This window comes from Corvus moneduloides, chromosome 2 (genome assembly GCF_009650955.1).
Source record: "Corvus moneduloides isolate bCorMon1 chromosome 2, bCorMon1.pri, whole genome shotgun sequence".
In the NCBI taxonomy this organism is placed as follows: domain Eukaryota; kingdom Metazoa; phylum Chordata; class Aves; order Passeriformes; family Corvidae; genus Corvus; species Corvus moneduloides.
Window position 1 is genome coordinate 48,422,511 of NC_045477.1, and position 16,395 is coordinate 48,438,905.

Genomic DNA, 16,395 nt, shown 5'->3' on the forward strand with positions numbered 1-16,395 from the left:
CGTGCCCGGGGGACGTTGGGGATGAGCAGCTCCTGGGCAAACGAGGGGGACAGGGAAAAGATGTGTTTAAGGACCGTCCGTCTCGGAGCGCCCCGCATATCGGCGCAATCCTCTGAGCCCCTACCCGGCCCCGCAAGCTCACCGCCGCGGGGCTCCTCACTCCAAAGCAGGGAGCAGCCCCCGGCAGAAGGGTAGGGGGTCCCGGGGCCGGCCAGGCTGAAGGGAAGGAAGGGGGTTGCGGGACCAGGGCCACCCCAGGTGGCCTCTTACGGCCCGCGCCCCGCCCCGGAGGGTTGCGGGAGGGCTCACGTGGGGGAGAGGCGCCTATGGGGAGGCGGCGGGAGCCGGGCAGGGCGGTGGGGCCCGGCGGGGCCACCAGCTGTCAAAGAGGCATCCCGGGCTCCGGGAGCGAGAGCAGCCCTATGTGTCCCTAAGCTGCGAAGCCCCCTTGGCCCCGCTCGCCATGAACACCGAGGAGCAATATTATGCCTCGGCGCAGCTCTACAAGGAGTCGTGTGCGTTTCAGAGAGCCCAGGCGCAGGACTACAACCCTAGCCCCCCCGCCTGCCTGTACATGGGCAGGCAGCAACAGACTCCTTATCCCAGCGCCTTAGGGGCTCTGGAGCAAGGCAGCCCGCCAGACATTTCACCTTACGAGGTGCCCCCCATCACAGAGGATGCCGGGGTCTCCCACCTTCACCACCATCACCACCACCCTCATCTTCCTCCTCCCCACCAGGACGCGCTGCCTTTCTCAGACGGGGCGGACACGGGAGCTGTAGAGGAGCCCCGAGTGCAGGTGCCTTTCGCCTGGATGAAGTCCACCAAATCTCACGCCTGGAAGGGACAGTGGACCGGTAAGCCCCCGCATCCCTCCGCCCCCCTGCTTCTGTCCTGCTCGGCGGTCAGGAGCCCTCCCTTCACCGGTACTGCTCCCACCGCTCGGATGTAGTGTGGAGAGGTCCTGGCGGGTCGTTTCCCCCTCGGCAGCCTCTCCAGACCCACTGCTCTGGGGCTGCTAGTGTTGGGTTGAACACTGGGGAGGGAGCCCGCACTCCAGTCCCCGCCGGCGGGCTCAACGCTCCCTGCACCTCAGCAATTATTAACGAATTATTTTTCACCAATTAACTAATTGTGGCCAAGCCGAGACTTTGTGACGCCTCCCGGGAGCTGCTTCCTCGGGCAGCAGGGTGTCCCCGCGGGCGCGGTGAGCTCTGCGCGGGGGCCGGGTCGCGGAGACACCTGCGAGGTGGAGCGGGCGGGGAAGCGGCAGGCAGGGCTGGCGGGAGGGGACAGCCCCGCTGCCCCGCGTCCCTGCGCCCACTGTGCAGCCGCGGAGCAGCCTCCGAGCCCCAGGGCAGTCGCCGAGCCCCTCTCGGCTGCCTGTCGGCTCTCCCCGGCGCAGAGCCCATCTCCCCTCCTGGCCCCTCTATCCCACTCCCTCTGCTCCCCGGCGGGTTTTAGCCACAACTGCTAAAAACTCTCCAAGTGAAAAAAACAGGGCAGGGAAAACAATGCACAAACGAAACAGAGTTGCCAGTGAGGGGAAGAAACTCTATCTAGGCAGAAAGTTCCGCTGCCCAACAATATTTCTGTCTCTGCCTGCACAATGTTATCGTGTCCTGCGCCTCCGTCACGCCTATACGGCAAATATTATATTAATGGCTTTGTTCAAATAGACAGTTGGAAAAAGGACCGGAGTATTAAAATCTCCACGAAATAGTTTGGGAATTGCATGGGACAGGCCGAGGGGGAGGGAAGGAGAGGTAGCGGTCCCCAGTCTCCCCAGAGGAGCATCTGCCCACAAAGGTAGAAGAGAGTGCTGTCCCAGGCCACGGACACGGCGGCAGGGATTGTGCCGGGGGGAAGGTGGAGTGAGAGAGAGAAAAAATCAGATATTTTTCCTTGAGTTGAGTGAATTTCGGAAATAACAATAGTAATAATCATAATAATATAAAGGCAAACTTTTGAACTACACTTTTTTTTTTCTCTTTCTCCTGTACCCGAGGAATGACAAAACCAGCAGGAAAGCGAAACTTTCCCGTGGAAGCCTAAAATTCTTGCCTGCTGTCCCAGCCCTCCCGGGAGGAGCAGGCAGGGGCCGTGCATGACCCGGTCGGTGTGATGTGTGGGCAGGGTTCCTGCCGGAGCACGCCGCAGAAAGAGAAAGGGGCACCGCGCTGTGCCGAGCGCGACAGAGCGCCCACAGCGAAACCGCGGCGTATTATGTACTGTGTTTGTGGCAAACTATATGGCCCAACGATTTATTTTTCATGGAAACCCTGGGGATTTAGGCGTCCATGGATGCTGCGGGGCTTTGTGCTGTTGTTGCCGGGGAAAGGCGCCCAGAGAGGCCGCGGCCGAGCCCGGGCTTGCCGGCCTTGTCCCGGGGCCCGACCGGCTTCGGCCCTCCGACAGACCCCGGGCGTTCCGCCTTCCCGGTAGCTCCAGTTTAGTTTAAAGTAACAGAACAAGTTGGTTTTTTTCAGATATAGACTCCTGTAAACGGGTATGTACATAGGTTTAGATTTACCAACATTTTTACACATATATACATTGATTTTAATATTTATATACGCACATAGATGTATACATATCACTTTGTAAACATTACATGTGTATTTAAATATATATTTTAAATACATATATAAGCTTTATACATAGGTTTACAATTACAATCATTGTATATATAAATACAGAATCATGGGAATAGGAAGATGAGGGGTGAGAGAGCCCACGTAGCTCTCTTGAAATGATTTTTTCATTCTGGCTGTTTAACACACCGTTCCCCGCAGATGATATCAACGCCAAAAGCATGCCCAGAGGGGCGCTGGCGCTGGCAAAAGTGGCCCTGAGTTTCCGTGCCCACCGCCGGCCCCTCTCGATGCGACCGCCTGTACTACCCGCGCCTCAGTGCCCACTCAGGACTGCGGCGGCCGCGCTGGGAACGGCGATCCCTCTTGCTGCCGCTTTTCACGGCAACAAGAAACCCAAGATTTCGTCAGCTTGGCGAAATGGAGCGGCTGCGGTCCAAATCCCCTCCCGGCCCGGCAGGCTCACTAATTATTGTAATTATTATTTCTTTGTTTTAGCGGGGTATTTTCCAGAGTTGGGTTTGTTTTTTTTTTTTTTTTTTTTTTTGAGGGGTTCCATTTCCCCATTTTGCTTTGGTTTGTATGTGTGGTGGAGTTTTTTCTTTTTCTTTTTTAACCTTTTTTTAAACATTTCTAAAGATTTTTTATTTAATTTTAACACGAACCTGAGCAATTGCAGCCCTGGATCCGGGAGCCCTTCTGAGCTTTCAGTGTCACACAAACAGTGGCACGTGAGTCTCTCCCTCGGCTCCAAAGACGGCGCTTTCCTGAAAACCTCATCCAAATCATTGTTAAAAAATATTAAGTTATTGTAAAATAAAATAACAGCAGTGGCGACTGCTGCCAGCAGCACCACCTCACTGTGCCCAGCCGGAGAGCTCCCCGAGGCCTCCTCCTCACCCCACCTGCTACCCCCCACGTATCCTCCGCGCCGCGCAGGGATCCTGGGACGTGGTCCCCGCAGCCCGAGAGGGCGGCCGGGAGGGCCCAGGCTGAATCTCGCTTCTCTCCAGGGGGATCCTATATGGTGGAACCGGAGGAGAACAAGCGGACGAGGACGGCGTACACGCGGGCGCAGCTGCTGGAACTGGAGAAGGAGTTTCTCTTCAACAAGTACATCTCCAGGCCTAGGCGGGTAGAGCTGGCTGTCATGTTGAACTTGACCGAGAGACACATCAAGATCTGGTTCCAGAACCGGCGGATGAAGTGGAAGAAGGAAGAGGACAAAAAGCGAGGGGCGGGCAACAGCAATGACCCCGAGCAAGACTGCATGGTGTCCTCTGGGGAGCTCCAAACCAAGGAGGATCTCCAGCCATGCCCCGCCGGGAACCTTCCCTCGGGAGACTCCAGGGACCTTCTCGCCCCCAGCCTAGTCCCCAGAAGGCAGCAGGACTCTCGGTGAGCCGCGGGGAGCCCCACGGCCCGGGAGGAGGAAAAGGATGGGACATGGAAAAGAGCCGAGAGGCTGGCGCCGGCTTTCCTCCGCCGTGCCGTGCCGTGCCGTGCCGTGCCGTGCCGTGCCGTGCCGTGCCGTGCCGTGCCGACCCACTCCCGCCTTCCCTCTGGGAAACTCGGTGCCCCCATTCTGAAACTCGCGTTCTCCGGAAAGTAAATGTAAGGTGTCCAGCTCTCCAGATGACAAGGAGAGGCTCGCTGTGGGCCCTAACGCCAGGGGAGCCCGCCGGGATGCCGGCGAGCTGGGCCCCACTTCCCCGGGCCGCCCGCGCCTCAGCGAGCCCTACGGGACACCTTCCCCCGGGGAAGGTGGGTCTCAGGTCGCCACCGACGGTGTGTGCAACCCTGGGTGCACGGAGAGGTCTGGACACCGGAGGAGAAGCGAGGGCACGCTGCGTTCCTTGCCGCGGACAGCTGCTCGGTCGGGGCGCGCGTCCCACCGTGTCCGTCGGTCCACAAGCGCAGACACGGACCCGATTATCCCGGACCATTCACGGGCTGGCACGCCGCCGTCCCCGTCCCTTCCAGTCACCCCAGGGCATCGGCTCTACCGAGGACTCTCTCAGGACTGTTACTTACTTCTTTGGAAACTGGAACCTGGTTTCTTTCGTTTTCTTTTTCTTTTGGGAAAGAAATAGGTGGGGGGAAGGAAAAAGGGAAAAAAAAAAAAGAGAGAAAAAAAATTTTTAAAATTGAAAAAGAAAAAGCCTACGTGTCCTGCGGGCAGGATTTGTCTCCCCCGATGACCGGCTCTGATGACCGGCACAGGCAGCCAGACCCTCCCCCGGGCTCCGGCAGCGGCTGCGGGGACCCTGCGCTGCTGCCCGCGGCTCCGCGCCCGTCTGGGCTCCGGGGAACTCCGCGGCTCCAGGGCTGCGCTTGCCTCTTCGAGGGGTGAATGCGAGCCCAGGGATGGAACAGAGGAAGTCGCGGTCTCTCTCTGGGCAGCGAGCAGACAGAGTGATATATCTGGGGGATAGGGCCGGTCCTAGGGACACTGTCCTTCGTGAAAAAAGCTCCAGCCTCTCTTCCAACTCTTTCGGAAGCTCGGACTCTGCCTTGGAGAGGAGAAACCTCTCTACAGCACGAGCTCCTGTCCCGGAGTGGCTCTATGCGTGGTTTTTCTCTGCAGACTTATTTTTACAGCCCAGCAGAGGCTGGAGGCCGGCTGCCTCCCGAGGCCCTGCAGAGCACTGGGGACTTTCCCTGGGCGCTGTTTTTCGGCCCGGGCCGATGTGCGGGAGAGCTCGGCTGCTCCGGGATGGAGCGGGGAGCGCCCGGCCCGGGCTTCCCTGCGGGGAGGTGGGTAGTGGAGTCGGCGCCGGCTGCCCCGGGCCCAGCCTGCCTTCCCTGCTGCCAGGAACAGCTTCCCGGTCCCGACAACGGCGGGAACTCCAACTAAGTGGGGAACAAATCACAGCCGAACTAGAAACAGAAAACAGCGGTAGGAAGGAACTAGGAACTGTCTAGTTTGCTGTCGGTCAGGCGGATCTGCCTTCTTTCCTCGACGGGGAGGTTCCTGCCCTGTACCCGGCAGCAGCAACCCCTCGAGCATCCCTCGGGGGCCGCCACAGCCCCTCCCGCGCTGCGGGCCCGGGAGTGCCATGGGAGGAGGAAAATGAGGAGGAGGACAACCTGTCGCACCCTGGCCAGAGGATGTTCCCAGTTCCTCGGCTGAAAGCGAGGGGGAGAGCAAATAGCTCGGTACAGCTCTTTGGGGGTTTCCCATCTTACATGAAACTTCTTACACTAAGGTGGAGACTTGAAGGTGTAATTTGTCTATTGCTTTTCTTTCCTCTTGGGACATTAAGATCTGTGTGCAAACAGGAGTATTTCTGGTAATTTTTCCTGCAAGTTGACTGAGAAATTTATCACCCAAGCCTGTATATGCTTATTCATCAAAACGCAGTCAATAAGTGAGAATTTTATTAATCATTATATGAGCAAAATTCAAATAAAGCTGTTCTGCTTAAGAACCAAAGCACCATATTAATTAAAGTAATATTTCTTAGACTTTTGGGGGACATGAAGCCATTTTTAAACCTCAGAATTTTTAATCACTGTTCATTAGCATTAACCTGCCACTGGCAACATGAAGTGGAACAATTTCCACGTACCTTTTACAAGGTCTGGCACTGACATTACAGTTTGGGAGCCACTACAAAAACAGGTCCAGCTGCAGAAAGGACGGCTGTCAAACAAAGTACCTCGATTTTATTCTAAGATTCGTAGAGCATGGTGCCCTGGCTGGGCAGCATACGTGATAACTGAAATGTTGCCTGTCCTTTTTTTAGTAGGTTTGATTTTCTTTGTGCTCTGCTCTGAAAACAAAAAAGGTGCACAATTAATATGAATCGTTTGACCATGGTGCCAAGGTGTTTTTATTAGTAGAAGCAGAATCGGAACTGCATGGCTTAATTTTAACGAATAAAGTATTTTTCTTCTAAGAGCTGACATAGTTTACTGGTTTAGCACTTACATATTTTTTTTTTCACCCTTTTTATAACTGCACCAATGGAAAATTAATATTAACTCGATCAAGACAGCTCTGGGATGTTGTAGAGCTAAAGATTCATGGTAACTTCACCTGACAGAACAGCCAGCCCTACACAGTGCTGGGGCAATGCAACGCTGACATGGAGAGTTATAAGTTCACTAGAGTTCTTGTGCTGAGTTATCTCACCAAAACCAGTTGTCCAGATATATCCTAGGAGACACCTCCCCCTGTGAAATAGTTTATGATTTATATGTAATCACCTTTAACCCTAGGATAGGATTTCCGCAAAACATTCTGGAAATACTTTTAAAGTTAGGCAAGACATAAACAGTGTGAGAGTCTTTTTGTTTCCTTCTTCGGCAATAGTGAAGTCTTTAGGCAGGTGTGGGAGAGGTATGTCCCAAAAAATTGTATGTGTTCAGTGTTAATTATTTTAAAGAAAAGCTGAGCAAGATTCAGGGCAAATTTCCTGTCCCTGGTTGCAGCTTGCTGTGGCATCCACCCCAATGGGAGCTATGGAGACATCAATTGTACCTATGGCTCCAGGGAAGATAGTGAGGCTGCAAGTCTTGATTGAGCTTTGCACAGGCAACACCTTTGCTGCTCCTACTTTGCTCAGATCCATCCCCCAATACTGCAGGGAAGTGTTCTTCTCCTGCCTCTGTGCTGACTGCTATTCCATGAAAGAGCACAGGGCAGGACCTCTCCTTCCTCCAAGCAGAGCATCCAAGGTGAATGGCACAGTGCTGGGCAAACCCTGGCAGCAGCTTGGGGCCAGTCTGCTGCCATCTGTGGAGCTACATCTGCAGCCCTGCTGGGGCCATGCTACCTCCATGCCTGGACAGAGGCTAGGCAAGGGAAACAGGATCTCCTGCACCCCCTGTGCCAACCCCTGCTTTACCTCCCGCCCAACAGGACCATGTCCCATTATCCTGCAGCAATGGCCATATGAAAAGTAGGATTGCAAGACTATACTTGTCTCCTCTATTACAAACCCATATTTTTGCTTGAAAATCTCTCCATTTATGGATAATTATGCCCATAAATCAATTCTGAAAGCAGTGATTTAACCTAAGGTGTGAAAGACTTTCCAATCAGACACTGAAGGCTGCTACCTCCTGCTCTGTGGTTGCTGCTGCTGCCACGAACACAGCTGAAGAGAGATGTTGCAGGCTGAGAGAAGACATATTGCTCAGGAAGGCTTTGGTGCTTTGAAGTGCAACTGGGAATGGGATGCCAGCCCTGCCACAACCACAAAAGCAGGGCCTGGTGGCCTGGGCAATGCACCTCACAGTCTGTCCTCCACAGGGCAGAGGTGGCTGGGGGTTAAGAGCTGAGTTTCAAGGCTTGTTTTGGGGGTAGAAAGAAATGGCATGGTGCTCCCTTCACTCCTTATAGCTTAGAGGGTTGTTCTTATGAGACCTTTTCACATAAGCATAGGCAAGCCATGCAAACACACATACACACACCAGCTTCCAAAAAACTGTGACTCAGAAAGGCTTTCTGAGTCCCTTTCTGTTTTCTTCTTCCCTGGATGGGGATAGGAATGGCCAGATCTTCAAGGACTTTCTTTTTATAGCAATCAGGAAGAAATCTAGGGAGGACAATGAAATGAAATGACAATGAAAGGTGGAAACACTGCAGTGTCTGTGTTAAGTAGTGAACACTATCTACTTTCACTTACCCTACACCTCACCCACTTACATTCATTTAACACTTAACATCTATCACCATTGCTCCTGTCCCACTGGCTTCCAGCACCTTTTACAGTCTTTCCGTGCACTATGCCAGCACCAGTGTGCCCCAGCAGTGCTTTAGCTGCAAGTGCAAAGAATGGTGGAACAAAGGGGAAAGTGCTTGGAGGCAAAGCTTCTCCTGATCTCTGCCTTTCTCCGTCTCCTCTCCTCCCACCACTTGCTGTCCTGGAATGCAACTCCTCTGCTCCCCAGCACTTCTGGGATCACAACATATGCAGGAACAAATGAAATGCAAAGGAAATGAGTGGAGTCCCTCTCTCCCCAGCATGCCTTGGTGGTGAATCAGGCCTGGCCAGCCTCATTCATGGAGTAGGAAACTCAAACACGTGGTTCCTCTACTATAAGGTCTGACGCACTTGCTGCCTCATATCAGGGCTTGTTCCAGAAATGATTTGCTTCCAGCAGCAGCACCACGGCCAGGAGGAGAGGCTGCAGTTGTGCTCCTTCTGCATGAGGTGCCTTTAGGCATGTTCACAGGAGCCCTGATGTCTGGCTTCATCCACCAGGATGTACTGGTCAGAAGAGGCAGGTGCCTTTGCAAACAGGCATATTCTTCACAAACAACCCAAAAATAGATTGAATGGGAAGAGTTTTCTGGAGATGTAGGTGAGCTGGACCAACAAGGCAAGAAGATTGCAATGACCACTGCAAATGCAGTGCATTTGCCAAGGGGCATTGGCGAAGAGGGGGTTGCAGAGAACAATGGGAACCATGAGCTCCTGACAGTGGCAGCTTCGTTTTCTCTCTGTTCTTTGACCCAGACTCAAAAGGAGGAAAACATCTGCTCAAAGAACCTTTGGCACAGTGATTTAAGATTCAAAAGTAAAACACATCCAGCAGGCTCAGAAAGCAGAGGGTGTAATGGTTTGTGTCTCCACTTCCAGGGCTAGACTTTGTAGTGGATACTGGAAGAGTTGTTTTCAAGAGCAATTGGTAGCATCCTGGTGTTTTGTTTGAGCATGGGCAGTGTGGGCCATTATATATTCAGCTGTGCCAGCTTTGGACATTCCCTGCAGCCCTCAAAGCACAGAAGCAGATGCAGGTAGGGATTACTGACTTCACTGCTGTAAGAAGTCAGAAACAGGGGATGGAGCTCCCCTTGGAGAGAAGGGAGGGCACCCACAGCCCGTGCTGAGAGACCAAGCTGTCTCAGGACCAAGGTGGAGCCAGGGGAGGTATACCAGGTCCTGGACTGTGCAGAGACTTGTGTTTGAACACTTCCCTGGGCCCAAACCCTTCTCCAGAGAAAAGCAAACAGTTACCTGTTGGGAGCCTCAGCTGGGTGCGGCATCGTGGGGCTCCAAGTCATGTTTTGAACACAAGCCCTCCTGCAGAGGAGGCTGCACCTCCCTGCAGCAAGCACTAGCAAAGCAGCCCCCTTGCATTCTGGCTTTTAACAACATTTCAGCACAACTGCTCAGTCCTCTCATTCAAACACGTGCCTCTCACTCCCTGCCAAGGTTCCAGCCAGGAGAGCTGATCTCTCATCTGGTATGCCCTCTCTCCCTTTCCGCTGCTAAGCCCTTGGTGGTGAGTCAGTATTTGGCTAAGGGTGAGACTGCATGAGGTGACATTGCTCAAGATAAGATGGCAGAATAGCAAGTCCTGTTTTGGGATTATTTTTTTTAATCCATTCTGTAAGCTGAATTTTTATCCAAAAAATGAAAATTGTCAAAAAAGGAGAAGGAGGGGGAAATCCCTTTTACTTAGAAGGCATCAAATCCTTTACCCTGGAATGGATGTGGTAGAACTTGTTAAAGTCCAGCTGGTTCCTGGAGCTGTGATTGAAAACCTGCTCACAACTTCACCCTCTGCTGCCACATTATTGATGCTTTGTTATATTCATCCCACATACTTTAGTGAGACAGTTTCACTTTAAATTGGAAGAGGTACATCTGATCGCAGATGTGCAAGAGAGCATTTTAAGCTGTACATGAGATTAGGTGGAGGTAAAAGCAGAGGAAAGGACCATAAAGCGTAGAGTTGCATGACCCTTTCATGACAAAGAAGGGATTCCTTAGGACCATCTCTACAGGAGCAAAAACAGTACTGAAGTTGGAACCACTGAGCTTTCTACTCTATTCTTCTGCCCAAAGTAAGATCACTTCAGACATGTTGTTCTGTTCTCTTTATCAAGGGCTACATAGCTGCAGATTTCCCAATCTTCTCTGTTCCAGCATATCATGACTTCTACCACGAGTGCAATTTCCTAGCATCCAACCAGTCTTACATATTGCAGTTACAGCCTATGGTTTCTTGCCCTCTTAGAAAGTAGAGGATGGTGTACTTCCCTTCTCTTTAAAACAGCCTCCCAAGAAGCCAAAGGAAAAGTTTTGGTGAAGAAAATTAATTTTCCAGGCAACTTTTGCCTTATTAGAGACTTTTTAGAGAAATTAGAGCAGATTCCCCGAGCTCAAACGCAGGAGCTGAACAGGATGGGCCCATAAGGCAAGTAGAGGAATGGTACTCCCGATAGTGAGGGAAGGCAACACTGTCAGTGAGTGGACAGGCAGAAGGATGAGCTGGCACTGAAAGCAGGAGGGGTCAGAAGAGAGGCAAGTGAAGGCTGAAGCAGTTGGTTTGTTATGGGGAGAAGCCAGCGGGAGGCATTAAAGGAGAAGGGTGAAGAAAAAGGTAACTGATGTAATGCCAAGACCTCAACAGCTACAGGATTATGATACCAATGAAGTCATTAGCTGGGAATGCCATTTGGCTTCTAGGGAAAAGTCATGATACAGAAACCAGGTGCTTTGTGTGTTTTACTTAGCTGTTAATTGCAGCTTGCACCTTTCTTGCAGAAGTTTAATTCCCCCTTGTAATGTGATGGAGTTTTCTCACCTGTCCCCACATTCCTACTGGTCCATACACTAAGGGGAAATGGTGTGATTCTGGCAGAGATTTCCATTTAATGCCGTTGCTCTGCGGTAGTGTTTATTCACTGCTACATGCAGGGCTTGTTCCAGCTGTCCCTGGTTATGTCAAATCAGGTACTTAGAGCCCTGCTTGCCCAGGGCTCTAAGTGAAGCTCGTTTTCGGCAAAAAATCTTACAGACCTGCCTCGCAGTTCCCGTGAAAAATAATCCAAATTCATTTAGATGCAGGCACTGGAAATTGTCAGAAAATCTGCAGAGATGTGGGAGATAAAAATCCATTTAGGGTAGCAGATTTATGTCCTGCTCCAGCAAAGTCCCATTTGCCCCTATGTCTCCTTTTACCCCATCCTCTCAACTTGGCTCTGAGGAGTGAGGTAAGCCACACAGCAGCACTGCTCGTGGAAGATCTGGAATATCCCACCCTCACCATGGAGTCCCAGCCATTAGGTTATGGAGGGCTGGGAATAGTGATAGCTTGTTGGAAAATCTTAGAATCCATGCCTCTCCTCCAGATGTGATCACTAGATAGGTCAGGGCAACATTCTTCACTGGTTATAGGTCTATAAACGCTGGGGAGAGTGGGGGAGGGAGGCTTAGGAGAGACAGGGCTTTTGCAGGCTGACATCAGGACCTAGGAAGAGACAAGCTGACACCTGCAGGCCGTGTCCGCATCAAGGTGGGGAAGTCAGACCGAGGGAGATGTGGTGTTCCCTCTGCACACCTCTGCAATGCCAGCCTGGCACCATGCCTGGTTATGGAGCAGGGAGTGGATGACAGAGGAGGATGCCACAGGAACTAAAAAACACCTAGGAAGGGAACGACTAAACAGACAGTACTTCCCTCCATGCCACAGGGAAGGAATTGTAGCTGGGAGCCAGAAGAGTGGCAGAGAGGAGGAGAAGAGGAGCAGTTTGCTTTCAACCCTCCTCTCTCCTTCAGGTCCACATGGAATAAAACATGGAGCAGAAAGCAACGATAAAAATGGAGGAACCATCAGGCAAGGGCAGAGTTGGAGAGCAGCAATGGATGGTCAAGAGCCAGAAGGCTGTCACACTCCTATCTGAGGGTGCAGTGCCATGTCACATTAATCTGAAATCCTAGTGCTCCCTCTTCGCCTCCTGTTTCTGTAGCAAACAGAAGCAGCTGGATGAGACAGCTCAACTCACGAATCCAACAAAACACTCATCATCCTGCAAAAATTGTCATGTCTTTCATTTTGGAAACAGCTCACCACACACCTGCACCTGCACTGCCTTTGACATGAAGCAGGAGCTTCTGCAAGATCTGGAGGCCAAAGAGAAGCAGGCAGGGAAGCAGAGGAGAGTTACCCGTGGGACCATGGGTGCAGCATAGCTACTAGAAGAGTTTTTTGCCTTGCTTAAGTTTCCTTTTGAGGCCTGACACATCTTGGCTGTTTGCCGCCTTAATTTCCCTGCTGTCACTCCAGAGATATCCCCCTTTGCCAGGAATCTCTCCATCTTCTGCCATCTCTTAGATGGCCCCTGCTACATCCCAATGTGCTTTCTGAAGCCATCACTTACTCAGCGTAGAGAGACATCCTGAAAGAAGGAGGACTAAGGGAAATTTGATGAAAGGGAGTCTTCAGAGACGGAGAGACTGTTCCAAGTGAGGGCTTGGAAGAGGCATAAAGCCAAGAGCCAGTAAAGGAGATCTAGGCCATGGTCCAAAGCTAACTGCAGCCAATGGGACTGATTTGAATGGGCTTTGGACTGTATTCTTGGACAGCAGCTGTAAAAGAGGATATCAGGAGTATGATGAGTGTGGAGAACTGAGGATAGAAAAGTGAGGAGGGGTTTGTTCAGCCATTCAAACATGGTTTATGTAGGACATATAAAGGCTTTCTTTAGTGCCACCAGGGCTCTCCAGATGGTGCCACAGCCATTGGCAGGTTCTGCTCCATGGGGTCGTGTTTTACATGGCAGCACTGGCTGATGTCTTTTATTGCAGTAGCAACAAGTATCAGAAGAAAGGAAAAACACTGCAGAGGAAAGAAGACAAGTGGAATTGTGCTCTGTGCTGCTGTGCTGCCTGGTGGGAAATGGATGCTGAGCGATTTCAAACCCTTTATATCAATCCGTGGTGGCACAAGCCGTGGCAGGGGAGGGAGGATGTGCCGGACTCCTCTTGTGAGGTCAGATGAAGACAGTAACACAGTTCGGGGCAGAAACGCATTTCGGACCGCCACGTCTGATGTCTGCGAGTCACCCTCCGCCGGCGCGACGCTGATGGCAGCTACTCAGCGGGGCATGTTGGGGCTGGCAGAACGCAACCCCCTCCCGGAGAACCCCGGTGGCATCCCCCCGAGCCCGGCGGGGCCGGGGCGGGGCGGGGAGGGCGCGGAGCCGGGCGGGACCTGACGGAGCCGCGGCCACGCTGCCACCTGCCCGCGGCGCCACGACACTGCAGCCCATCCTTCTTTCCTTCCTTTCCTTCCTTTCCTTCCTTTCCTTCCTTTCCTTCCTTCCTTTCCTTCCTTCCTTCCTTCCTTCCTTCCTTCCTTTCCTTCCTTCCTTTCCTTCCTTCCTTCCTTCCTTTCCTTCCTTCCTTTCCTTCCTTCCTTCCTTTCCTTCCTTTCCTTCCTTCCTTCCTTTCCTTCCTTCCTTCCTTTCCTTCCTTCCTTTCCTTCCTTCCTTTCCTTCCTTCCTTCCTTCCTTCCTGCCTGCCTTCCTTCCTTCCTTCCTGCCTTCCTTCCTTCCTGCCTGCCTTCCTTCCTGCCTTCCTGCCTTCCTTCCTTCCTTCCTGCCTTCCTTCCTGCCTTCCTGCCTTCCTTCCTTCCTTCCTGCCTTCCTTCCTGCCTGCCTTCCTGCCTTCCTGCCTTCCTGCCTGCCTTCCTGCCTTCCTCCCTCCCTCCCTCCCTGCCTTCCTCCCTCCCTCCCTCCCTCCCTCTTCCTTCCTGTCCTGTGAGTGCAACACAGCTGTTAGATCTACCCCAATTCTGGTGCTTTTGCCTTCCTGGTGAGCAAGTAAACAGAAAGGAGTGGATCTCCTGGGACATTTCACTGAGAGTGTTCATGTCTCCAGGTATCCAGGTCTTCTTACAAAAAACACAAGCAGGAATGCCTTTCTGGAACTCATGGCTCACATGATTTCAGTGCCACTTAGGATTCTGAGTACCCCTGTAGGTTGTACATGCCCCAAGATCAGCCCTCAGAGCTGAGCCCAGCTGTCACCAAATGGTCACCAAATGCAGGCGACTTCTCTGTTACCCTCTAGAACAGGTTGGCTGTACCTAAACTGCATCCTGAAAACAATCTATTGCTTGTCTTGACTTTAAATCTCTGCCCAGAGGTTTCCTGGGCAAGCAAAAGCTGGCCCAAGCCAACGGCTGGCTGTGGACCATGCCAGTCATTTACTAACTCAGCTGATTGAGCTGCAGTGCCCAGGAATATTTCCTGGCACTTTCCAATTTGTTTGGACAGATGTAGGAATTCAGCCCTACCTTCGCTTATCAAATGGGCAACTTGACTGCAGCAAGGAAGATTTCTGTCACCTAAGCTGGCTCTGGATGACTTCAGAGAATTTCCATGAGAGTGAAGAAATGCAACTACATTGATCTTGACTTTGTGAGACAAGTACTCTGCTCAAGGGGTTTGATGCTGCAGGATGCCAGAGCAGTGCAGTATCTAGGAGCCAGGCTGAGAACCTCTGAACCGGCTGGACTGGGGAACAGTCAGGGGAACAGGTCAGGGGAACAGGATCTGACTCAAAAACAAATTCAAGGACTGGCTTGAATTTGAAGAGCACTGCTGAAGGGATCTGAGCACATGCTGATTTGGGAGAAAACAGTCTCGTGACTTTTATAAAACAGCATACGTAGAGCATGATGTTCATAGTGGAAAAGTAGATTGAGCGAGGTTAAACATTTAAAGTCAGATAAAAACACACTGCTGCTTCCTTCAGCATGAATCATCATTTTGTGCTGACTGTGGTCCTAACACTTCATACTGGCCCTTGCTTTTTCCTGGACTGTCAGGAAGCGACCACTGAGTTGAGCAGGTTGGGTGGACCAGGAGGGGAGTGGCATGGTGAGGCACAGTGAGGGACCCATCTGGAATGGAGCAGTGGCTTCTGAGGTCTCACTCCTTCCTTCCTTCTGTGTTTTTTGTGGGCTCTGCAAGCTGCTGTGGAGCATTTAGCTGTGTCCCTCTCAGCAGGTTCTCCCTTTGCTCTGGACCTCAGGGCACATCGCAGACCACAGGAGGCTCACGGGGCACAGGCAGCTGCCAGGTCGGGGTGAGTGGCACTGCAGTAGCAGTGCCTGGGCTGCCTCTCAGCAGGGAGGCAGCAGGTGCCACTGAGGACATCCCCTGCCTCCTGGAGCACTTGGCACTGCAGCCCCTGCTCTTTCCCTTACCATGGCAGAAATAATCTCCTTATCTCTGAGACAGGAAAATTCCTTCTTTTCTTTCTCCTTCTACACTTGAATTTTGCTGCCTCTCGCATAAGGGGTCAGGACCAGGATATTTGTGTGATAGTAGCTTCCAGCCCATGGAGCATATAGGAGCACTTTCCTAGGCCAAGAGGGAAGGAGGCAGGTTTTCAGGTGTCCATGGTAGTATGCCTGAGTAGGGATGTGCATAGGAGCAGGATGAATCCCCCCAGACTCTGGACCACCACAGACTTTGCTGGACTGCTGGACCCTCGCCATGCCAGCCCCATCTGTCCCTGCTGGAGCAGCTGGTGTCCTTGGGCCAGTGTCGATGTTTTCCTGCTCCAATTCAGGAACGTGTGCCCACAGGCAAAGAGATAACAAAGAGCATGTTTTACCGGCAGGAGCCGTCAGCAGAGACCAAGCCTCTGAGGATGGAAAACACCTTTGGAGCCACGATAGGAGACTGGTGAGGGAGTGACTGAGGATGAAAGAGTAGGTCCAAAGTGTTGCTCTGGCCTTGGAAGAGCAGGATGTCGTTACTGGGAACAGAAAAAGGATCATGTTTCTAGATTGAAGTCCTCGAGGAAGAAACACGCTCCTGATAAGAGAAAGTCGCTTTTTCTTCTGAGTCACTACATTCCTGGGAGTAGTTGTGCAAGGTTTTCAGAGCCCCATTTTCAGATCTCCGTGTTTAGCTCTACCTCCACCTCTGTATATGTGTATAAGGGCCTTGGTGGGGATGAAAGAAGATCTGAAAAAATAAGCATAATTGCCAGAAAAACTACGTACACTTATGCACTTAAAATGTATGAAAGTTGAGTGATCT

At 52.0% G+C, this 16,395-nt stretch overlaps 1 protein-coding gene across 1 annotated transcript; it reads left to right on the forward strand.

Moving 5' to 3' along the window:
• Nucleotides 1–393: 393 nt before the first annotated feature.
• PDX1 (pancreatic and duodenal homeobox 1) lies at nt 394–6,431 on the forward strand. Its single transcript, XM_032099500.1, has 2 exons — nt 394–857; nt 3,608–6,431. The coding sequence occupies exons 1-2, from the start codon at nt 464–466 to the stop codon at nt 3,994–3,996; spliced, it is 783 nt and encodes a 260-aa protein (XP_031955391.1). The 5' UTR covers nt 394–463; the 3' UTR covers nt 3,997–6,431.
• Nucleotides 6,432–16,395: the final 9,964 nt, after the last annotated feature.

Excerpts from the sequence above, each read along its gene's own strand:
- PDX1 (XM_032099500.1), top strand. The coding sequence starts at position 464 with ATGAACACCGAGGAGCAATATTATGCCTCGGCGCAGCTCTACAAGGAG. Across the intron at positions 858-3,607 it reads CTGGAAGGGACAGTGGACCG|GGGGATCCTATATGGTGGAA; the intron begins GTAAGCCCCCGC and ends GCTTCTCTCCAG.